Here is a 24,727-nt window from a genome sequence, read left to right as displayed (position 1 = left end):
TTCTACATCAAATATTGCAACTTGAGCTTTACGCATCATCACCTGATTCACTTTTTCCATCACAGGTAATAATCAGTGATGCACGTTGATACAAATTTGGTTATAGTGTTAGTTATCATAGTGCATATTATAAATGGGGTGTGTGTATGTGTGTATCCCTATACCTATAATTTTCTATAAATGAGAATTACAGACAAACATCAAAAGTACATCAATTTTTTTCTCCTGCCCTATCAGATGAATTTGTTGAGATACGAAGTGACTTGTACACTTTGGAATTTAACTCTTGCATTTCATTATTTTGCTGAGGTAAAATAGCTCTCATACAGATATGTTTTGCATTATTGATAGTTATTATTCAGGCTTCTAGAGGAGTGGTTGAAACTTTCACTGTCTTTTCACAAATATGTTTTCATTTTATTCTCTTGTGTAATTTTATTTTTCCTTTTTATTTGTGATTGTTACAAGATGTCAAACTTACAGGAGGAAACTTTGACTATATGACTACCAAAATCACAGACTGACTTTGTCTTCTTTTATATTTTGACACAGTTTTATAGCTATACCTTTTTGCTTTTTAATTTCACATGAGACCATTTTATCGAGTATATAAAAATAATGTTTTAAGTGAAAAATTTCCAATGTTTAAGATGTACCTAGAGATTGTGCGCGTCAGTCAGTGCTAATATATTCTCCATCCTTAGGTGGTACTTTGTCAACTAGGAGTTTTTGAAACTATTCTCACTAAGATGTCAGGTATTGTTTTTTTGTTCTTAAATTGCCATCATTTCTTTGGTTTCTCTGCCTGAAGAGTGAAAGGTGGACTCTGCTCCGATACCTTCTGTCACTAATGCCACTGCTCACTATAAAGCGTGTCCAAGGATAACCATTGCGGAAGGTCCCTGAGCCTCCCCGGACATCAGCTACTGCACCAGCATGAAGAGCCTCTGAACACATGTAGATGCCGCTCCTGCTCCCAGAAAGGAAAGGGACACCTTGAGGCCACTGTGTGGGCTCCTTTCTCTTGCTTTTCCTCTGGCTGGCTTCTGAGGGCAAGAACCCCAACCTGTGGGAGCAGTGCCCTTCTGTGTCAATGAGGACAGCTTTTGAATTAGCCCTGTAGGCTGTGAGGCCTTCACACCAGTTCTCAAAGCATGTTTGTGGGGAAAAAAGGGAGAACAGATAGTGAATGTGATGCTAATTGATGGAGGTAGGGGGTCTTGCCTTTCTTTAGGCTCTCACCCTTCTTGCTTATAGCTTATAATATCTTCTTAAGCTGTCTGCTTGTTTCTAGCTTCAATCCATGCCAAACTTCAGTTCCCAGAGCTTCACTATCTTTCCCAGGGATGTGAACCAGCGTATATTGAGGGCCTGTCAATGCTGAGTGTTTTGCAAAGACTTCCATTCCCACTCTGCTAAGTCACCCCTTAAGGCAGGTGGGTGTTGTTTTCTTTTTAGGGGTGGAGAAACTTAAATTAAGAGGGAGGATGCTAATCTGGTTTGGAAACTTCTGTTAGCTCCTGTGGTGATCATTCAGGTGCATTATTTCACATAAAAAAGTCCTTAGCTTCATCTCCAAGGCCAGGCCTGCTCCTCCCAGCCTCATTTCCTGCCATAGTGCCTTTACCGGCCCGCTTTGTTCTGGACCCTAAGGCAGACTTCTCATGTTGGGACTTGCCATTTTGGCAGAAGACCAGATAGTGGAGATCTTCAGTGGCAGGCAGAGCCTTTCAGTCCCCTTTAGATTGTACCAAGGGGTAGGGGTGGGGAAAACATCACACCCCCCCACTCACCCTACCCCTTTCCTCTGCTGATGCACAGTGCCATAAGATCAGGGGTATGGGTAACTGGACTTTGTGTTTAATCCCCTAAAAGTGGTGCATTAGTGGCCAGGTGTTTTGCTGAAGATGTCTTTTTTTATTGTTAGCTTTCCAACAAAAACAAACCAGCCAAAGTTTGTAAATTTTATACCACCACCCCCAAATAATATATCCTATGATTTGATTAACAAGTGTTCTTTCTGTTTGTTAAGGACCACAGTCTTTATAATGATATGCAATTTAAACGTATTGAGAAAAAAGAGCCATCACATAGACTTTGTATCAAACCACCAAAGTAGTGAATACATGAACTCCCTTGGATAGGAATATATGTCTAGTATCTATTCTTAGACAGCAGGTGGCAGTGTGAATCCACCAGAATTCAGTAGTTAATTTAAAGCAAAAATCAGAAAAAATGAGAAGAAAAATTATTTATTTTGCTACATATTACTCTTCTGACCTAATCAGTAAAAAAGTCATTATTCACACCACACTGGGCAATATGCATTGTAATTTTTAACAAATAATAGGAAACTGTTAATGTGTTCACAGGAAATACAGTTTTGTCTTGGGCTGCTGTGGTCATTTATCAGCACACTTTGTGAAATCACTCATTTGTTCTAATTTGAATGTAAATGACTCTAAGGTTTTACAAATAAGGTGACAGACTCACATAAATGTAATTGCAGGGTTCATCTCCCTCTTTTTATATATCACTCATTAGGTTATGAATTAAATACATCGTATTAAACCAGGGGCATGTCCAATGATGATATTGTAATGGCAAATTACTCTATGCTATTAGAGGTGTATTTTTTATTCATGGACATTAATTTGTCATTAAGCGGCATTAGTTTAGCACTTTTATGTGGAAGACGTGACCTGCAAGAGGAGACTGCTGGGATGTGAGAGGAAAGGGACGCAAGGGCTATAGGTAGAGCATTTTATCACTGTACGGGAAACAGAGAGGGGGGTTGTTCCATTGGTTTTGTTTTCTGCTTTTACAAGCATGAAAGATCATTTCCCCAGATTGAAGGTGGTGGTCTATTTATGGCGTGCACATGTAGATCGTCTGGTAAAGCAAAGCCCAAGTTCTTACTATTCATCATTCAGAAGCCAAGAAGGAACGGAAAGGGAATGGGAGGGAGGAAGCGGCCCCCTGCCCTAAATCTCCCCTGTGACTGGTGTTTCTTCGGCATCCCTTGTCTTCGTTAAGTTTTACAGTAAATGGGCTACTGTGAGAATTAGTCATTGAAGGTACAAAGTGAAGGTACAAAGGTTTAAAGAACGTTATTCCCTTAGGAGGGGGTTGGCGCGAATTCAGGGTAATTTTTTTTGCTTTTGGTTTTTTGCACAAATATGGATTTTTAGTAAGAAAATATTTTTTTCCACTTTCAACCTTGAGAAACACTGGATCCTTGAAATACCTTCACCAGGGCTGAAAGTGTCCGAGTGCTGCCTGTGCAACATTCTGCATGTAGTTGAATGTGGTTGGAAAATGTCTTATACCACTCCCAGCTACACTGAGGGGCCCTTGTGGGCTGGGGTCATGCCTTATACCAATTTGTGTCTCACCCCTCCCTTCCTTCATATTGTGGAAGTCCAGTGTGTATTGAGGGATGGAAAGATACCTCCATTTAGTATTTTTCTCTGCTTTTTAAATACTGAAATTTTAAATTATGGCAAGAAAAATACATTTTCCATTAGCTTTACTTATGTTTTTTAAGTTGAAAATACTTTCTATGGGGATTAAGTTTGACACTGGGGAGCTTACGTATTTTATATTTATAGTATTATCATAGATTATCATTTTTTAACTAATACTACAATGACTTACAGGAGGTTATCTCTTCAAAACAATGTATTATAATTTTAATTATTAAATTAACAGTATTGCCTAAATACATAATATATCGTGGCTGTTCTGAAGAGAATAATTTATCCTCAAGGTTGAGGAGTTATAACTCATGCTCATTTTTCTCCAATACCAAGCCATTTTTTTACACACATTAGAGAAGATAAATGATTATACCAACATATATATTTAATATACTCATAATCAAATGCACCAACTGAGTGCCATTCCATAGCTCACTAGGGGAGCTACTCTTATGTTTGGAGGAAGTTAAAGTGCAAAGTTTAGAAAATGTATTACAAATGGTTTAATCTTTTGGATTATTTTTAATCAGTGAAAATGATCAAAAAGGGTGGAAATGTATCAGACCTATCAAAGCACAGCCAGCTACTAGTTGTTTGTTCTAATCAAGAGTATTTGCTATCTGGCATGGGTAATTCAGAATATTATATTTGCCAAATATCATTCATAGTTGGCTCTGAAATGCATCATAACATCTTTAGTAGCCATTTTAGGGTCCCAATTAAGTTTTTCATATGCTGTTATGTCGGCTTTTATTCCCCAAGCCCCCACTAAAGGGTGTCAGTAAGCCACAGCCCAGAGGCACACTGGCTGGCCTGGGAAGTCATTTTGGCATTTTAATTTGTTGTGTGGGTAATCAAGGATTGACTGTATTTTCTTTGTGATTTTTTTTAAAGAGGGGAAAGATTACCTTAAAAGATTTTTCTAATTTTAGTAATTTCAATTCTAAGCTAGCTGTTGTTAGCTGGGCAATTTTAAATTACTTTCAGCATATATTTTTGTTCTTAAAAATAAAGTGTTTCCAGTGTTTTATTAAAACCGTAGAATGAGGCCGGGCGCTGTGGCTCACGCCTGTAATCCTAGCTCTTGGGAGGCCGAGGCGGGCGGATTGCTCAAGGTCAGGAGTTCAAAACCAGCCTGAGCAAGAGCGAGACCCCGTCTCTACTATAAATAGAAAGAAATTAATTGGCCAACTGATATATATATAAAAAATTAGCCGGGCATGGTGGCACATGCCTGTAGTCCCAGCTACCCGGGAGGCTGAGGCAGAAGGATCACTCGAGCCCAGGAGTTTGAGGTTGCTGTGAGCTAGGCTGACGCCACGGCACTCACTCTAGCCTGGGCAACAAAGCGAGACTCTGTCTCAAAAAAAAAAAAAAAAAAAAAACCAAAAAAAAAAACCGTAGAATGTTTTGGAATCGATAAACAAAACAAACAAACATCATTCTCCTTAATTCTATCATTAACTCTTAGAAATTAAGTTAAAGGAAAATCTATGTTTTATTTGAGATAATCATCCTCCCACTCACCTTCCACGTGCAACTATTCTACTCATGGCAAAATGTCTGCCCTGTTGTCTGAAGCTAAACCACCTTTCTGCTCCTCATTGCATCTGTTACCTCCTGTGTTTCCTGTGGTTTTGATCTCTCCTACTCCACTGACGCTTTCCTTCTAGTTCATAAATAGGATCAATAAGGTGGGAGAAACTTTTCTTCATCTCTTATCACCCCTATCCTTTCCTTCCCTTCACTACCAAACTCTGCCCAGTGTCTGCACTTCCTGTCCTTCTACTTATTCTTTAGCCCCATTGAACTCAGTCTTCTGACTTCATTACTCCTCAAAACCTGTTCCAACAAAGGTCACCAAAGCCTCCTAATTGTCAAATGCAGCAGGCCTTTTGTTTTGAGATAGAGTCTTGCTCTGTCACCTAAGCTGAAGTGTAGTGGCATCATCATAGCTCATGCAACCTCAAACTCCTAGGCTCAAAAGATCCTCTGGCCTCTCAGCTTCCTGAGTAGCTGAGAGTACAGTTGCACACCACTACCCCTGCTAATTTTTAAATTTTTTTTGCAGCGACAGGGTCTCAATATGTTACTCAAGCTGGTCTCAAACTCCTGGGCTTATGCGATCATCCCACCACAGCCTCCTGAGTAGCTGGGACTACAGGGATGAATCACTGTGCTCAGCTAATTTTTAAAAAATATTTTGTAAAGACAGAGTCTTGCTTTGTTGACCAGCTGTTCTCAAACTTCTGGCCTCAAGCAATCCTCCAGCCTTGGCCTCCCAAAGTTCTGGGATTATGGGCATGAGCCACCATGCTATGCCCGCCCCCTTTTGTGGTGTCGTAATATAATCGCTCTACTGCATTCTCTCCCCCATCTCTCTTTCCCAGGACTCTCTCCTAGTTTTCCTCCTACTCCTTTTCAGTTGCTTTATAAACTCTTCTTCTTCCATTAGCTCCTTCACTATCTTCCGGGACTCAGAGGCTCTGTGCGGATGTTCTCTTCTGCTCACTGTCACTCTCTTTCACCCATCATCTTTCAGTCACTAAACCAGAAACTTTGGTGTGATCTTACACTCCTCCATGACCTTATGAATTCTACTAAATTTTATTGGCTTAGCCTTTTAAATAGTTCTCTAGTATGCTGCCTTCCCTTTCTCCTCATTGTCATTGTCATCATTCAGGTCTGGATTATTTTTCCTGGACTTTCCTGCAATAACTCAACTGGACTCTCTGTCTGTAGGCTAATGCTAATCAATATTGTACCATTTAAGTTATTTGACCCACAAAACATTTTTTTCCTCTTAAATCCAAACTAGCTTCCCATCTTCTGGTTGCAGTTTTCTAACACTGCCCTTTCTTTTTCTTGTCTCCATAATATACCCTGTTCTTCCTGTTCCCCAAGGACAGCTTGTCTTGTTATGTCCAAGCCAGCTGCCTAGTCTGCACTTCCTCTTGGCTATTCCTCCGGCATATGACCTTCTGCGGGTGAACCCAAACCAGAAAACCAGGAGCCATCCCAGAATCTCCCATCTCCTTGTGCCCCGCTTACACTGACACCAAGATCCTTCAACTCTATTCCTTGACTTTTAAAATCTCTGTCATTCCCTCTCTTTTCATTACCACTAATTCAGATCCTCATTGCTTATTTCCTGGACTGAAGAAACTTCCTGCTAACCAATGAACCTGGCTTCATTCTTGCCCCACACCAGTACCTCCTCCAAAATTCTGTTTGATTGATTTTGAAAATTTTTTTAAAATTCATGAAAAATTCTGTTTGATTGGCTTAAAAAAAAAGTAACAACCTGATCATGTTACACTCTTGCTTAAAATTATTAATTATTTAGTGGTTCACCATAGCCTTCAGGATAAGTTTCATTCCTCTTAATTTGGTACACAGGGCCTTTGTTATGAACTTCTTAGCTCCTGAGCCTTTTTTTTTTTTTTTTTTAAGCCTACAAGAGATGTGGGAACCTGAGCCTTTTTTAAAAACTATTTACTACCCATGTGCTATGCCATAGTCATTGTGAACTTTGTGCATTTCTGTATACCTAAACCTCTTTGTTTGGAGCTTCCTTTTCTGTGGTTTCTTTTTAACTCGCTTTGTCATCTTCTGAATTCCTATTTCACCTTCAAGTGCTTGGCTCATATGTTATCTCCTCTTCCAGAGTTGCCTGTTCAATCCACCCACTTGGAGTTAGATTTCCTTCCCACCTCCTCTTTAATTATGGGCAATCTTCTGGGAGGCTGATCATACTGTATTGACTTACTCATCTATCTCCTCATGCTATAAGTTCATGTCCCAAAGTTGTGTGACCTTGGGCAAGTTACTTAACCCCTTTAGTCCCCGTTCCCCATCTGTGAAATACAAATATGGTACCCTGTATGCAATCTACCTCTTAGGGGTGTTGAAGGATTCAATGAGATAGTGCATGCAAAGTGTCCTACAACTGCGGTTCCTAACCCCCAGGCTGTGGGCTGGTACTGGTCTGTGGCTGGTTAGGAAGTGGGCCTCACCGCAGGAGGTGAGTGGCAGGCAAGTGAGTGAAGCTTCATCTGTATTTACAGCCGCTCCCCATCACTTGCCATCTAATTGGGCGGTTTGAACAGGCAACTCTGGAAGATAACACATGAGCCAAGCACTTGAAGGTAAAATAGAAATTCAAAAGGTGACAAAGTGAGTTAAAAAGAATCCACAGAAAAGGAGGCTTCATTCAAAGAGAAGAAAAATTGTCTTCCATGAAACCAGTCCCTGGTGCCAAAAATGTTGGGGACCGCTGTCCTACAACACAGTATCCTACACCAGTGGGTGCCCTAGAAACCAGAGCCGATATAATGCAATGCTTCACTTGTGAATTCGTTTATTAATTCCAGTTATCCTCCTACCCAAGCCCCTCGCTCCTCTTCCATCATTTCTGGAAATTTTAGCAACTTTGTTACCTTCTTCTAATCAACAACATATTGGACAAGTTTCTTCTTGAAATTGGGGGAATAATCACCATTCTATAGAAGGTATTTTTTTTCTCTCAGCCACATCTCTTTGGTTTTATAGGAATGCATACATTGTTTTAAAAAGTCACAAATAATTAAATGAACCATCACTTTCTCCCTGCCTCTGAAATGTGGAAACATCATACTGAAATTATACTTTAATAAATAATAAAGGCAATGCTTTGACAAAAGCAACACATTACATGGTATTGACACTTAGTAGATAGGAAGTTTTGTTTTATTGGTTCTTCTGCCCTTCCTGTAAATAAAATGTCTTGCCCCATCCTTATATGTAGAATCCAAGAAGTAATTGGAAAAGTCTTTCATCTCTAGCTCTAGGTGTAATAGGTACTTAGAAACACATGTTCTTTGATTAAGTTTCCTTCTGCATGCACCATGAGAGTTCTTTGTGATAGGACTTTTTATTATAAAGTTGCATGATGTCCTATGCTTCCTAAGAGAAACAAAAACAGTGCATTTGTTTAAAAAAACAAAATGTAAATTATTCCTTACTGGGAAAATGCTATTTACTTCTGGCTTTCCTTCTCAGACTTCTTCTCCTCTGCTTTCTCACTGTCTCACAAGTATCCTTTGGAGCAGGCTACCAACCTCCTTCCCACTGCATATCCAGGGCACATGCTACAGGCACTAGGAAATAAATGCCTATGTGTGTCATTAGCCCAGCTCCAGGTACCCTGGCCTCAGCCCCACACATTCAGTGTAATGGTTGCCTGTGTCAGAGGCAGGGATGAGGGGCTAGCGTCACACAATTACTTTGCTGCAAGAATATATTTAGGCAGGATAGAGTCATTCCTTTCTTCACTCAAATACACACTCCGGATCCATGGTTCTTAAACTTGACCATGCAAAGAAAATCACCTGAATGGCTGGTTAAAACAGACTACTGGGCCCTACCCCAGAGTTTCTGATTCAGGAGGTCTGGGCAGGGCCTGAAAATCTGTATTCTAAGAAATTTCTGTGGAATGCTGACGTCTGTCCTGGCAAGCACTGGTTGAGAACTCCTACTCTAGACGCTGTTGCCAAACTGCTTTTCATCAAGTACCTGACTGTTAAATCACTGACGTTCAAATTTTGAAAGTGTTATCACATTTAGATTAATTTTACCTGGTCCTAGTTTATACCTCTAAAAATGTCATATATCCTTAGTATCATCCAAAATATAAAAAAGCCAAAACAATGCAGATCTGAAACCAAAAATCCCTCCAGTCTTCACTCTTATTTTTAACAATGATCAAGACAAGTCGTCTATGTAGATAACTGAGGGATTTTTTTTTAAATAAAACTCCTTTATTAAGTTATGATTGACATGCTGAGGGATGTTTTAAAGTCTGAAGTTTTGGGCTTATTTTCAGCACTCTGTGTACCAGAGCAAATAAAGCAATATATCATAATTACTTCTGTACTTTGCTATTCTTTTAAAAATTTTTAAACTTAGTTTGCATCCAATAGTTCATAAAAAGTTTGTAGTTATTGAAATTTCAGTTTTAAAACCCTATTTGTCCAGATGGACTATTTTCAATTAAAGGAAAAACATATACATTAATCTCCCCTATATAGTCCATAATCCATTGGTAATCTCCTGATGTGCTGAGTCAGTTTTAGTAACTTTGGAAACAGCATTTTGCAGCACATAGTGACTGGGGCCAGAATTATTATTAATAGTTGTTGATGAAGGCTATGTTTCTGTGCTTCCTCCCTACTAGATTTCCAGCTTACTAGAGACTTTCCCAAGGAACAATATAAAATTATTCATGAGCCTTAGATATTATGCATACAATTGATTATGAAAATGTACCAGTAACCTAATTGTAGTATTCCTGTTATACAGCACAAATATATTTAAATAGTCCTTCCAAGAGTCCAAAAATTAGAGCATGCTGGGGTTTTTTTCTTGTATTTTTTGAATTGCTGAATACTTTGTTTTTATTTAGTCAAATTGTATCATTTACATATATATGTCAATATATGAATATGTAGTTACATGTAGTTGTCCAGACACATTTACATATTTGTTTACAAAATATACCTATACCTCTCTATATATTTATACATATAAAAATATCAGGGTTTACATTATTTTATTGCATCCCATTACTCTGGCCTACATTGTCAACGAATTGCTCATCTTTTTCTTCCATAACAGATAGATTTTATCTTATCAACTCTACAATTGTATTGAGAAAACAGACAGATCCCTTTACATACATGATAACCATGACAACTTTTTCCCTACATGATTCATCCCAAGGCTATCAAAAGGTTTGAATTTTATTTGTTGGTTTGTTTCAACCTGTTCCAAAGGGACAACCCCTCACCACACAGCCGCACCAGCACCCTTTCTGTTGCTTCCTCTCCTCTTGGAGTACAATTCTTTCCTGCAGCACCAGGTTGAGTAGTCTCATAATACCTTGATTTATAACTAGGTTGTAATCAAAATAGGAAACAGGTGGAATCACAACTGGGTATGGTGCCTTGGATATTAATGGCTTGGCTTAGCAGTGGAATTTCTAAAGCTGTATACACTTTTTTGTCTTAATTATGCATTCATTAAAAGCTTTTATACCCAACAGAATAAAGTAAATATTTTTTGATCTCCATAGTGTGCTCCCAGACTGTAGATTTGCACAGCAGGGTCTTGATAATCTGAATAAATTGTATTTCCCCAAGGAGTTTATCTTTCAAATAAGGTCATAAAGAAATGCAGCTCCCCCATCCTTAGATTTCTCTGTGTGCCTTTTCTGCTATGAGTAACATAGAGCTTGGGAACCAGAGTATATTATAGTAGTACATACTTGCTGATAGTCCAGTGCAATGTCTCGATCTATTTTTCTTATCTTTGGTGAGGTATTTTTTCAAGTACAAAATAAATGAATGATTTTATGTGACAACTATGATTTTTGTTAATACTTAAAAAAAAGTCCATATTAGACATTGGTGTTTTCTTAACTTTACCCAATCAGTGAATAAAATTTACTATGCAAAGCTATAGTTTACTATATGCAAGCTATATATATATTTTATATATATAATATATATAAAGAACTATGCAAAGCTATAGTTTAAACACTATTAACATCATTTATAAAAGGAAATAATAATAATAATGATAACTACTGTATATTGAGCATTTACTATTTTGAAGGCACTTTACATACATTTTTGGGAATCATTATTACAGATCTGAAATGTAGTGTCACTTTTCCTAAATTTTAGATTAAAAAATTAGACTTGAAGAGGTAAACCAGTTGCTGAGGCCATTCAGATAGGTCAGCTTCAAATCATGTGCTTTTCCTACAATTCCAAACTAAAGATGTCACCAGTGCCTTGTCCCTGCAGCTTATGACCCAGTGAAGGAGACAGGGATAATAAAATTATAAAGCTTAATAAATATGTACAATCAGGTGAACTTACAGTTTTCTGAGTCATAACTCATTATGTATGTATATACCCGCCCCCCTCCCCCCTCCCACCTACCCAATACCCTATTACTGTAGTACCTATGTCTCCACTTAGGTGCTACTCAGTTAATACCAGTTTGCTGGAGAATATATCTGGTGCTTGTTTTTCCATTCTTGGGATACTTCACTTAGTAGTATGGGTTCCAGCTCTAACCAGGAAAATATAAGATGTGCTATATCACCATTGTTTCTTAGAGCTGAATAGTACTCCATGGTATACATATACCACATTTTATTAATCCATTCTTGGATTGATGGGCACTTGGGCTGTTTCCACAGCCTTGCAATTATGAATTGTGCTGCTATAAACATTCGAGTGCAGGTGTCTTTTTTGTAGAGTGTCACTGGATCATTTGGGTAGATGCCCAGCAATGGGATTGCTGGATCAAATGGTAGATTCACTTGTATCGCTTTAAGGTATCTCCATATTGCTTTCCACAGAGGTTGAACTAGTTTGCAGTCCCACCAGCAGTGTAGGAGTGTTCCTCTCTCTCCGCAACCACGCCAGCATTTATTGTTTGGAGGAAATGGGCATTTATTGAAACCTTAAAATCTGTACCCCCATAATATGCCAAAATAAAAAAAATTAAAAAAAAAAAAAAAAAAAGAGTAAGATGCCAGTGCACCTGATATTGAATGGTAGCCTAAAAATAGCAGACAGTTGTGAAAAGTTCAGGCAAAAAAGCCTTTCATCTTTTCTCTCTCTGGGCTGCCATATTTATCTCCACTGTGGCTAACATTCTAGACATATACCTTAATTTACTTGTTTAAATATTAAAATATTTAATAAATTATTTACATTTCAAAATATTAAAAATATTTAAATATTTAAGAAGAGCAGGAGAATCTATGTTTTTATTGCAAACAAAAAAGCAATGCAAGTTGAATTTTTAAAGGTATGATATTTGTTCTTGTCTACCCACCATACATCAATCAAAACTTGTTGAGTAGCTACTTTGTGCAGACAGAGAAGAAGATCAAAAGAAGGAAAGGGACTCTCTGCACCTTTATGCACAGCTGGAGAGAAAGGGGTCAAACAAATGATGCAAGTAACTAGTGCAATTAAAAGTCAGAAGATGGAAAAGTCCTTGAAGCTGGAGTGGCCTGCCTTTCCAAGGAAATGAAATCTAATCTGCGTTGTCCTCCAGAAGGGGAAGAGCATTTATAGTGCAGAACTTTCCCCTTTTTACAAGCTTTTAAAAGTCTACTGAACCAAACAAAGTCTTTAAATGCTTTACAAATAACAATTGCTCATGACAAAGAATCTTAAAGTTCTCCTTATGGTCCAAAGGAAAATTATTGGAATTCATTTCTACTTGATAATGTTTGATATACTTTTGTAAACAAGTATGGACATTTATATTTTTTTGATGATCACTAAATACTAATAGAAGTAAACTTCTTTTTCAACATTTGGGAAGAGGAGAGAGAAAAATCTCACATGTGGGAAGTAAGAAGACCCAAGATTCACTGTGGAAATCAGGCCTCACATCTGGCAGCACAGGTGCACTTTCCACCTATTCACCAATTGTATGGAAAACCCAACACCTGCTTAGCATCACAAGAGAATTTCTTAAGGTCAGATGCAACACTTTTCACAGTTAAGCACTTCTAAAGTTAAGCACTTTTCTCAGTTAAGTGTGGGAGGATCTGTCTGTTTTGCCCAATTATGAAGTCATATCTAAAACCAAGCTATCATTTTCTCTTTCCATGTGAAGTCATAGATGTGCCTCATAACTTCTTGTTTTTTATTTTTATGTTTTTGATTAATAATCCAACAAATATTTTTCAGTTACAATCCATGAAAAAGGCTTTATGGTTGGCATTGTGTAGGATACAAAAAAGCATAAGATGCAGAACCTACTTTTTTACTATTTACTAGGAGCATTTTTAATAGCTGAAAGACTACAGGCATGAATGGCTTGGTGGGAAGCTTCTTTGGTAGGTGACAGGATATTTGCAGTGGGAGGCCTTATGATTCAGTCTGCGATGAAGGGCCTCATACTTATCATGTCCTACTTTGTACTGGGTCTCTATGAGCAGCTGATATAATTTTTTAAATTTCACTTTGAGTTAACATTGCTAAAAATCAAACCATAATAGTTTTTATGTAGACTGGGTTTCTCAAGGTATCTGAAATAGATTTGGGAGTGGTTTTAAAGAGGTAATTTCTTGACTTGTATATCAAGGGTGACCTTTCATTGGAAGAATCCTCAAAATGTGATACAGTGTCACCATTTTATATTAGAACTTCAAGTTTCATGTATGCCATTACATACATAGAAACTGTGTCTCTTGACGAACTTTATTTGTAGTATTGATATGTGACAACTGGGTGACATTTTGAAGGGGTGGTATCTCAGTGAAGGGCATCAATAATTGGAAATGAAAGATTGCAATTATGGCAATGAAATACCATTGTTAAAATAACCACCTGTTTACTGTTATTACCAGAAAAATCTGGAATCCTGTTTAATTCAGTGATCTTAAGGGAAATTCAGGAAATCAAAATGGCATCACTCTTATTATTAAACTTGAGAGACTTTTACTATCATCAACTTAAGCCATAGTTTTCTATACTGACAGTACATGTTGTTGATGCTTGTATTTCTTTCACAAGTCAGTAACATTCTCAGAACTAGATGAGGCAACAAGAGAATTAGGTGTTATTAAAGCACAGGTATTTGCAGTAGTAAGTCAAAGCATCCCCTTCAGATTTCTGAATCTTGTCAGTTTAACCAAGGACTCCTAGATTTGAGGCAAAGTGTTTGTGGACAGACACTAGGAATAGTCTATGGTAGATGCAGTCACATAACAACAGGTATTTTCTGTGTTCTGTACAATTTCTGTGCCATGGACATGATTAAATGGCAATGCTGGATGGACAAGGGGTACTGACAAGCCAGGGAGCCATGGGTATAGCCAAAACTAAGATAGACTACATTTCAGAAATATAGACCATTGACTCTCAACTTGTGTTGCTGTTGGTACGCAAGACACAGGTCTTGGCAGTAGCATACACAAGCCAGGCTGTGGGGTATGTGCAGTGAATTTGCAGACAAAAGGCTTTTCTTCCATTGAAGAAAATGAATAGGATGCAAATGAGTCTGAGTGACATTATTTCAGGGATAGGCTTAAGTCTACTCCAAGTTATAAAGTACTACTTCTATGAACGCTGGTCATTTATTATTAGCACCTGCTTAACTGAGATATGGAGAGACACTTCAAAGTCAATGGCCAATCACTCTACTCCAATGAGATCCATCAGGGGACATCACAAAGGCTGAGATGCATCATTCTCTTGCTGCTGCCCCCGGTTTGAGAAGAGTGGTAGACAGGCCACAGGGTCAACACAGCCTTCAAACTGCCCTGCTTCCTCCACTCATGTCCTAATCACTGGATAATTTGCCAAGCAAATTACATTTGAATTTAACCCAAAATAAGATCATATTTGTCTTTCTCATGCTTTCTTTTCCCTATCATGTTCAGTAGTTAATCTGGGAGTAACCATTTTAAAGATCTACTTAGGGCAACAGGCTGCACAGAAAGACAAGTTTGGGGAATATATAAAGTTTAAGAATTGTTGAACTTGAAAAACTGATGTTTATTCCATAGCTAGTGCAATATTGGGGACACATTTTATGGCTCTTCTTCTATTATTTAACTTGTCATTCACACTATAAGAAACAAATAGAAGGAAAAGGAGAAGCCAAATAGCCTTAAACCAAAGGAAAATAAATACTATTTTAAAATATTCCCCAAAGAACAACAATGTATGCACCATAATTCTGAATAGAAACTAAATTTCAAGTGAGAAGCAGTGTGACAGAAATAAAACCTTTTTAGAAAAAAAGAGAAAGATTTTCTTTTACTCAAGAGAGTTTCTTGTTGCTGAGCTGTAATTTCCATTTAAAACCACTGCCTCTACCTGGGTACTTGGATTTTTAAGTCACAGAATATGGGAGGACTGAGATAATTTCATATTTAGGACAAAGTATCATTTTAAAGGTATTAAAATACTTTGAATAGCCAATTGATAGGGGAAATAATTCTCTCAAACTGGAAAAGAAATTTAGGGTAGATTGAAAAATTTTTTTCTCACAGAAGAATGATTATATCCCACTTGTCCATTAATACTTTGAACTCTAGTCATTATGACCAATTTTCCACTCAGAAAACAAATGACCACTGCTTTGCCTTTGTGTATATGTGTAAGGAGGCCAGAAAGAGAAGGGGAAGATGAAGGAGACCTATGAGGTATGAAAAATGACTTGATTTAGATGAGGTTCAGAATTGGGTGGACATGTTGGAAAAACATGAGGTGTTCTAGTTTTGCTGAATTACAAGTGAACAGGAAAAGCTCATGGACATCCTTTCATTAAACACACATGCATTGAGCATCTGCTCCCCACTGGATACCAGGGACACATGAAGAGTAAAACATAATCCTTGCTACTAAGAGCTTAGATTTGGTAGAGAGAGACAGATCTGCAATCAAAAGGCACTTACAGTGTCAAGTGATGTCTAGAAACCTGCAGAGGGCTGGGCAGAAGCCCAAGGGAGGAAGTGGTCAATTTAACCTGAGCCAGGGAAGTTGAAAAGGTGAAATGGTTCATTAATCCAGCAAGTCTGGCTGGAGCCCCTACCATGTACCTGGCACTGTTCTAGGTTCCAGGGATACAGCAGTGAACAAAACAGGTCCTTCCTCTCTTAAGACTGACTTATTGGGGGCTGGGTGAGAGGAGACAAACATATTATAAATGAGTAGACAAACAAATGCAAAAGGTAATTACAGATGGTGGTAAGTGCTAAAATTCAACAAATAAATGGAGTAATGTGACAGAGGGTAACACAGAGAGGAAGGGGGCTGTGCTATATATGCTAATAGGATTTTCATACACACAAGAGAAACATGACTCCTTATCCATAGGAATTTTGCACGTGCTGTTTCCTCTGTTTGGAGCATTCACCCCTACAGTCCCACCACCATCCTGTTTTATGAGATAGGTTTTATTATTATTGGGTTGTGGTGAGGCCAATAAATCAGGAAACAATTGCCCTTGAAAAGAGTTTGTTACTCACAGTTCCCAAGAGCACGGCGCAGGCTGCAGGGCCACGTCAGGAAGCCCCGGGGTTGGCAAGAAGGCAGAGGGAGGGAAGGGCAAAAGTGAGCAGGAGCCTTTGTTGTGGTTTCTGCAGGAAGCAAGGGGTAAGGCAGGGCAAGCAGGCGCACAGCTGGCTAGTATGAATGGTTTCAGTGGGCTCTGGGGCAGGGGGGCTGGGTCTGGTTGTCTGGTGTTTGGCCCTGGGAGGATCAAGACAGAGGAATATTGCCTCCTGGAGTGTAGGCGCCAGATAGAGCAGGTGGTTCAGATAAAGCCATTTGCTCTCTCTAGGAATTGGCTACTGCTGGGAGGCATGGTCTCTTCCCAGCCAGCGAGACCCCAGATACTGGAGCATAAAGAATACAGCAATAAGAAAATATAGTTAAGGTACATTCCCCGCCCAGACTTTGCCGAGTTAATGTCTGCTCTTCTGTCAACTGTCAGCTTCCTATGCCTTCTCAGGGAAGCCTTTACTGACTTTCCACTCTAGGCCAAATCTCTTCTTACGGTCATTCACAGCTCTATATTCTACCATTTTTAACCTTCACCTCAGCTATAATTTTCTGTTTGTTTGTAGGTTTTTTTTTGTTTTGTTTTGTTTTTTTGACTTATGGCTGGCTCTCTCTTCCAGTAAACTATATACTCTGCAAGGCCTGGGGCTTGCCTGTTTTTCTTGCCATTGCATGGCCAATGCCTGCTGGAGTCCTGGCACACGATGTGAACATGTAGGTTGTTGCCGTGGCTGGAGCCACGCCAGGATGGATGGGCTGCTGCACTGTGGGATGAGAAGATCAGCGGAGTCCAGGTCATGGAAGCCCTATGCAGTGTTACTTATTTTGGACTTTTCCCCATGAGGAAATGGGAACCTATTCATAGGTTTTAAACAGAGGATCAGTGTGATCAGATTCTAGTAAAAAGAGAGGATTGGGAGTTGGATACTGGAGGCAGGAATGGTAATTTAGGACGTTGTTGCAGGAAATCCAGACAGGAGATGATCAGGGACAGAACAAGAAATGCTAAAGAGGAAGAACAGACTGAAGTTGGTGATGCACTAGATATAAGGGAGAAATGGGGGCCAGCTTTTGGGTTCCTGATGTCGGTGGCTAGATAATGGCCATTCTCTGAGAGGGAATACAGAAGATGCAGGTTTACAATAAAGTAAGTACAATTTGAATGTGATGAGTTCAGTATGACTGTGGGATAGTCAAGAGAAGAAGTCCTCCTTATAGGGAGTTGAGAAAATGAATTTAGAGCTTAGGAGAAAGGCTTGGGTCATTATTACAGATGTGGGAAGCACTAACATGCAATTACTTTATAACCCAATTCTATGGATTTTGGCCATCCTTTCTTTCCCTGACTTAATGGTACACCCTTTATTCAAGACTTGGATATCAAAAGAGAACACATTCTTCATTTTGACTTCCTTGCATCAGTGATGAATCACAGTTTACAGATACCAAATATTCAGACATACTTTATTGTTCTTTAAGGTATCTATTGTCTATTTTCCATGTGCCGAACTTTTATGTTAATTGCTTTTCATACATTATCTCCATGACAACCCTATAAGCCAGTTAAACTCTCAGTTTTGTACATGGGGAATAAGGAGATTCAGTGACTGAGGTCCAGCCAACGGTAAGTGTCAGAGTTGGATGTGAACCAGGTCTGAGTGACTTCAAGACCCTTTGTCTTCTCTACTAGCCCGGGCTGCCCCCGAGGGCCAGTGCTGGCTGATGGTTTGTTTTGCCTTGAATGCAATTATTCTTTCTTTTTCTTGACATATAAAAGAATTCCTTTTAAAAAGTCTAGAAGTGTATATCAAAAACGTTAATAGTGATTATCTCTGCATGGTGAAATTATGAATGATTTTTGTTTTCTTTTCCATACTTTGTATATCTCGAATTTTATGAAATGAGCATGTATTGCTTTTTATAACCAGGAACATAATGGAACTCTTTCTAAAACAGCAATGATGTTTTTATCCTATCCACAGTGAGCATTTAATGCAATTTAACCATTGCTTTCCACCCCCTCCATCACATTAATGGAAATCCTTAAAAGCAGAATTATTGATGTTTATTTTGCTCACACATGGTCTTAACCAAAAGGACAAGAAGTGATGATTTTGCTTAAGGCTCACAGAGCCTGTCTGCCCCAATAGGAGGAGTGTGTGCTACAGTATCAGTATCATGGCTTCAGTGACAGTGAGGTTTTCTTTTGTCTTCAGCTCCCCATTTTATACAGTTTATACGCAAACTACATGCACCTCTGTAAAGAGTTCTTAATACCCATAGGTAACTAGCAAGGAGGGATTAGACAATATTTCTTGTGCATTAATAATTACAAGTTAAAAATGAGGGAAAAGTAGAACAAAGCCCATTCTCATTCTATTGGAAATATGTAAATTTTCTGTCAACAAGTGTACATGCCCACTCTGTTTCTCCTTGGGTTACAATGACAAAGGTTCCATGGAAGCCGTTGGTCTCTGGGGCTGTTACTGTAGACCTTGGCTATGAGTTTGAGACCTTGGAGAGACAGGTGACATCCCCCAAAACAAACTCTTTGAAACAGTGGAAAAGAATGCCTCTGGTGGTGTGACTGCTTGAGGCTAACCAAAAACAAAGAATGATTATAAATCATTATTCTTAGGTGGCTTCAATATAGAATTATTTGAGGCAGGAGCCTTTTCTCTGAGATGTCCTAATTTTCTGAGACCTTACATGTAAAACTCTGTTTTAATTCAGTGAGGGTTGTTTTATAAAACTCAAAGATACACTGAGTTTCAAGTTTTGGAAAAAGAGCTGAGTCAGTCTCTCTGCATATACTTTTATGTCATCTAATCATGAATCTCAGTTTCTGCCCCTTACATTATCTTTAGTAGGAAAAAAGAGCTCTTCAATATGGTAAGGGTAGAAAAATCAATTGTCTTCATTAGTAAAATGTGTCTGAAAAGTTGCAAAGTAACATTTCAGCTAGGCAAACCAGAAGCCTGTTTTACTTCCTTTATTAGGATGTCTTTAAGTATATGGGTTTTAAAAGGAATAAAATGAGGAAAAATTATGAATTCTAGAGCAGCAGTTCTCTCTCTACCCAAAGCCTTAGAATTGAGATTTTTTTTCCCCATTAACAGTCCCATTTTTCCCACCCCTGTTACGAAAACCTTAGTGAGTCAACCTTAATTTCTTGCCTGCCCTTTTGTGGATTGATTTCTAAGAGATCTTTTTCATTTTTATTTTTTGGCACCCAGGAATTAAATAGCTTTAATTATTTGGATCTGTACAGACTTGCTGACCTCTTTAACCTCACTTTGTTGGAGAAAGCGGTGATTGATTTCTTAGTGAAACATCTCTCTGAACTCCTGAAGAGCCGCCCGGAAGACGTTCTAACGCTTCCTTACTGCCTGCTGCAGGAGGTCCTGAAGAGCGACCGCCTGACCTCCCTGAGTGAGGAGCAGATCTGGCAGGTAAGGGTGCTCTGCACGGTCCTCGTTGGGCACTGAGAAGGCATGGCATGATTACAAGGTAAAGGATTGAAGATTAACGACCACTGTTTTATCTGGGTTGGTCCTCCTGGGATTGGAGTTTGAGAAGTCATGCTTCCTTGGTGGGCGAGTGATTGGAGAACACTAGCCCTTAACGCCGCCGGGCTGGAGGCCTCGCTGACTGCAGCTTAACTCCGGGCATCGCAGGTGAGATTCGTGTGTGAGACCCTCGCGGTGGCTTCCCAGAACCTAACATCATGTCAGAAAGAGCCAAAGGGTTTTTTCCCTGAAAAAAAATTGTTTCTTAAACTGAATGTGAGAAAAGTGGATTGTCTAGTGATGTATATGCACATTTAAGACCAGTGGAATCAGAATGAATTCTGGGCTTTCCTGTAAACAATTCAAAAACATTTCTTTGTTGTAACAGAGAGCAGCTTGGAGCTGGAATGAAATGAAGTTCTTCTTGCCTACAGTGGAAAAATCTCTGTCCTTAGTTCATTCTACATTCATTGCTATTTTCCTAAGCCCTGCCTTTTCGTCTGACATAGCACTCTTTTTACATTGTGTCACTCCTTTGTCTAGGGCATGGGAGGCTGTTTTGTGTTTTGAAGTTGATTATTCAATTTAAATCCTCTTCTGCTCATCCCCAGTGAGTATCCTTTAACAATCCACACAGTGTCGGTGGCAAATAGAACCCATCTTCCCCCTTCCTCTTACACTGTCTTCCCACTCTGAAGCACTGGCTAGCTGTTTTGTTACTTCCAGGCCACCATGCCTTCAAGATTTCACAGTCAATTGAAAAATAATTACATACAGATTACAAGGGAAAATTTCAAGTCTTAGCTGATGAAACAGTGAATTCCTGGTCTCTTATCAAATGATAGTTAGAGGGTGCTTTGATTCTGGCCCAAACAGAGTCATAGGTAGCTGTTAATTATCCAGCATCTGATTCTACTGATTGATGATTTTCCTGATGACTTTCTCCCTTATTTCTTTATTTGTGTTACATTAATCAGTTCTCTCTTCATTATTGCTTCCAACAGTGAGGATAATAAGAGGGGCAGCGTACTAAAGGCTGCCTGGATCTCAGGCTCTTTGTAAACTTATTGACAACAGGCCTGAAGAATGGCCAATCTACCAGATGAGCAAAATGAAGCATTTGTGCCTTACTCAGAGTTACAGAGCAGAGCCAGCCTTCAAATTTAAGTCTGCTGACACCTGCCCTTTTTTGGATTAATTTCTATTCTTCATTATTCCACACTGTCTTGATTTCACTATTCTACAGTATTTTGACAAAGAAAATACAAGGACAAAAAAAGCAAGTCATAAATTTTTGCTGCTGCTTGGGTATTTCTGGTAACATTTGTTCAGACAGAGCTTGAAAGTGTTGGTAAGGAAGTGTTTTTGGTAGGAATTTCAATTATGCGCAATTCTCCCCTATAAACACAAATCAACAGAAGTTACTTTGGTCAATTCAAAGTGGAAAATAGCCAAATTTTCTTCACTTCCCAGGGGGAAAAAAAGAGACTTGGAATGAGTCCTGTATTTAAATTTTTCTAACTGAATTGAGATCTGAGGCCAAGCATCCTTGTGGCTTCTGTCTCTATTGGTAGCATGATTGAAGGTACTTCCAGAGATCAATGTGTTAATGTGCCGATGTCTGAGTGTCAAGAAAATTCCATACTGTCCACTTAAGAGTTATCATAATTGCCTCTCTAAAGGTTACTAATTTTATAATGTAGAATTTTAAAAGTTGGTTTCTGCTGCAGGCAATACATTTTTTTTATACCTGGTCCTCAAGAAAGAATTAAAAGACTCACATAAATATTATCAATTTAGGCATTCGGCAGGCAATAAGAAACTGTTTTTGCTTTATCTTAGTAAATAAGTGATTTCCTCATATTCAATCCAATAGAGAAAAATCAAATCAGACCGGCTATTTTGCCTCGAGTATAGTTAAGTTCATCATTTTTGCCGAGGTTATACTAGTAATGCAATATACCATGGAAGAATCTAATATTCAGCCCAGGGTGGAGATTGGGTATGCCAGAGGATTAGTGTCAGGGTGCTTTATAGAAGTGAAACTTGATGGACAGGCTGGAGACAGATCTACAGAATCTCATTAAATTGCTGAATTGTTCATTACAGAGTGTTCTCACTGTAATAAAGTGCTCATTGACTTTGACAAATCCCCATCCCATGTCGTAAAGAAGAACAGTGAAGCAGGGGGTGTTGGGGAGGAGAAAGGAAATTGGCACAAAGTAGGATAGGTAATAGAAAAGCAGGTGGAGGGTTGTGCTATTTGATTAATATGTGCAACCGGTAACTTAAGTGAGAGCATAGTAAGCACACACCTGTTTACGCAGGTGGCTCTTCTGCTACATACTGATAATGTAACCTAGGACGATCCCTTTTTTGGTGAAAGGCCTAATTTTCATTATTCACCGGAAGACCTGTCATAAGAACCTTCAAATTATCCTCAACGAACAACTCTTTTTTACTTTTTCCTGTTGTCCCTTACTAGTCCCTTTCCTTAACAAAATGTGCAGCAGGCCACAATAACCCTTCTGTGGATCTGTGAACCTGTGAAACACCCTGAGATTATGCCTGATATCTGCTCTTTTCTTCCATCTGACCTTTTAAAACTTTATTCTCAGTCTCTTTTCTCACAGAGGGCTTCTTGGTCCCTCCCAGACAATTCGTTTCTTCCTTCCATAGCATTAAACTACTTAGTTTGTTGGTTAACTTCACTCTATATTCAGAGGTGACATAGAGACTTGTGCCACATACACACCTTAGATGTGGAAGGACCTAGAAGTCTCTCAGAAAATACTGTTTGTTTGTTTTTTTTAATTCAGCTCAACAATTTGGTTTTGTGTTTCAAGGCCAGCAACTTCTCAGGTTCCAGATGAAAGATACCAAATTGGTTATAGAATTCAAAGAAAGAAACTAAAAATGAGCAAATCAGCTGAAGAGGGAATATGGGGCATGAGGTCACTCACATTTGTGGCCTTACAGATCTCACCAAGTTCAATTTTGCTTTTGGGTTTTAGCTCTTAGAACTGTGTTTCAGTAGAGCCCCATTAAGTACCTTCTGTTAGATTCAGTATATGGTTTCAGACTACTGAGCCCCAGGGTACTACCATAATGGGTTGGAGAATGGAAGGAATGGGGAGATGTTGGTCAAAGGGTACAAAACTTTCAATTATAAGATGAACAAGTTCTGGGGAGCTAATGTATAGCATGACTGGTAATGGATGTGTTAATTGACTGTGGTAATCATCACACAGTATATATGTATATCAAATCATCACGTTGACCACGTTGAATATATACAATCCTTAGTTGTCAATTAAATACTTTTAAATAAAAGACCAAAACATGGCAACTCTTCATCAAAAACAAAACGAAACAAAACTTAGAACAAAACAATGAAGTAATACCATACCACTCTCATGCATTGGATCTGCTTTCATTTCATACGTAGTGCTGGCACATTGCAGTTTCATTTTCAGGAATGTGTGTTCTCTGCCTCTTCTTCTACCTCAGATTCTCTTTCACTGGAATGAGAGGACCATTACTGCATTCTATGGGAGTACGGTTTATAGAAAGAGCCTGAATATAACATAAATTCTTATACACACCAGCATTGGGAGAAGGAGTGGCCCTCCGCCCTTCAGCACTTACTGAGTACCTACTAGATGCCCACACCATGCTGGAGGGAGAGGCAGAGGACAGGTCTGCCAACTCCATTTTCCCCTCCCAGGCCTCATCCCACATGGGAAGGATCCTTTCGAGTTTAAACCATTAATCTAGCTCTTTTTAAAATTTTTATCTCATCTCTGAAGTAGCAGAAGCAAACATATTTTAAAATGGATAAATATAGTTTGTGGAAATAAAAATGAATGTTTCTTGAGTATCTGTTATGTGCATGGCACAGTGTTGGAAGCTAGATCCTGGGGCTTTACAAAAATATTCAATTAAATTAGATTTATTTTACCTTTGTTCCTGAATGTGTAGATGTCTTATTTTACTTTAATTATTAACTGTTTCCTAGTTTTAGTGAAGAGAACTTAATATTTTGTAAGGACTGTACTTTTCTTCCTTTATAAGACTTGGGGTCCTATCAATGCTTTTTTCCCTTTATTAACACTTCCTGTTTATATTTTGAGGCTAACTTTGCCTGGACTTAAGTAGGTAATAAGACCAAACAATTCAGTGGTCTTGTGAGTGACATCAAACTAGGTCAGCCCTTAGCAGGGTGTCTCCTTTATCCTAGTTATGCCCCATATTAGTATGGCAAAGAGGGACCATGTTACCTGGTTTGGGGCTGGGGAGTAATCCTGTTTACATTTGCCTTCGATTACATATTCCCAGAGGCAGAGGCTGTAGTGTTTGCATTGTACACTGCCATGTTGTTCTCTTGCACTCTATAAATAATAAATGAAACCAATAATGCAGAGTTTTCATATTAAAATGTATTGAATGGGCCGGGCGCTGTGGCTCACGCCTGTAATCCTAGCTCTTGGGAGGCCGAGGCGGGCGGATTGCTCAAGGTCAGGAGTTCAAAACCAGCCTGAGCAAGAGCGAGACCCCGTCTCTACTATAAACAGAAAGAAATTAATTGGCCAACTGATATATATATAAAAAAAATTAGCCGGGCATAGTGGCGCATGCCTGTAGTCCCAGCTAC

The 24,727-nt window shown here is 38.8% G+C and overlaps 1 protein-coding gene across 1 annotated transcript in view; it reads left to right on the top strand.

Annotated features, from left to right (window-relative positions):
* Positions 1–24,727, top strand: part of KLHL32 (kelch like family member 32) — a 191,144-nt gene that overhangs the window by 121,242 nt on the left and 45,175 nt on the right. Inside the window, exon 6 of the mRNA XM_012769433.3 lies at positions 19,801–20,016. Within this exon, the coding sequence (XP_012624887.2) occupies positions 19,801–20,016 (216 nt within the window). The remainder of the gene's footprint in view (positions 1–19,800; positions 20,017–24,727) is intronic.

Source organism: Microcebus murinus, chromosome 5 (genome assembly GCF_040939455.1).
Source record: "Microcebus murinus isolate Inina chromosome 5, M.murinus_Inina_mat1.0, whole genome shotgun sequence".
Classification (NCBI taxonomy): Eukaryota; Metazoa; Chordata; class Mammalia; order Primates; family Cheirogaleidae; genus Microcebus; species Microcebus murinus.
This window is presented reverse-complemented; position numbering and strand designations above follow the sequence as displayed.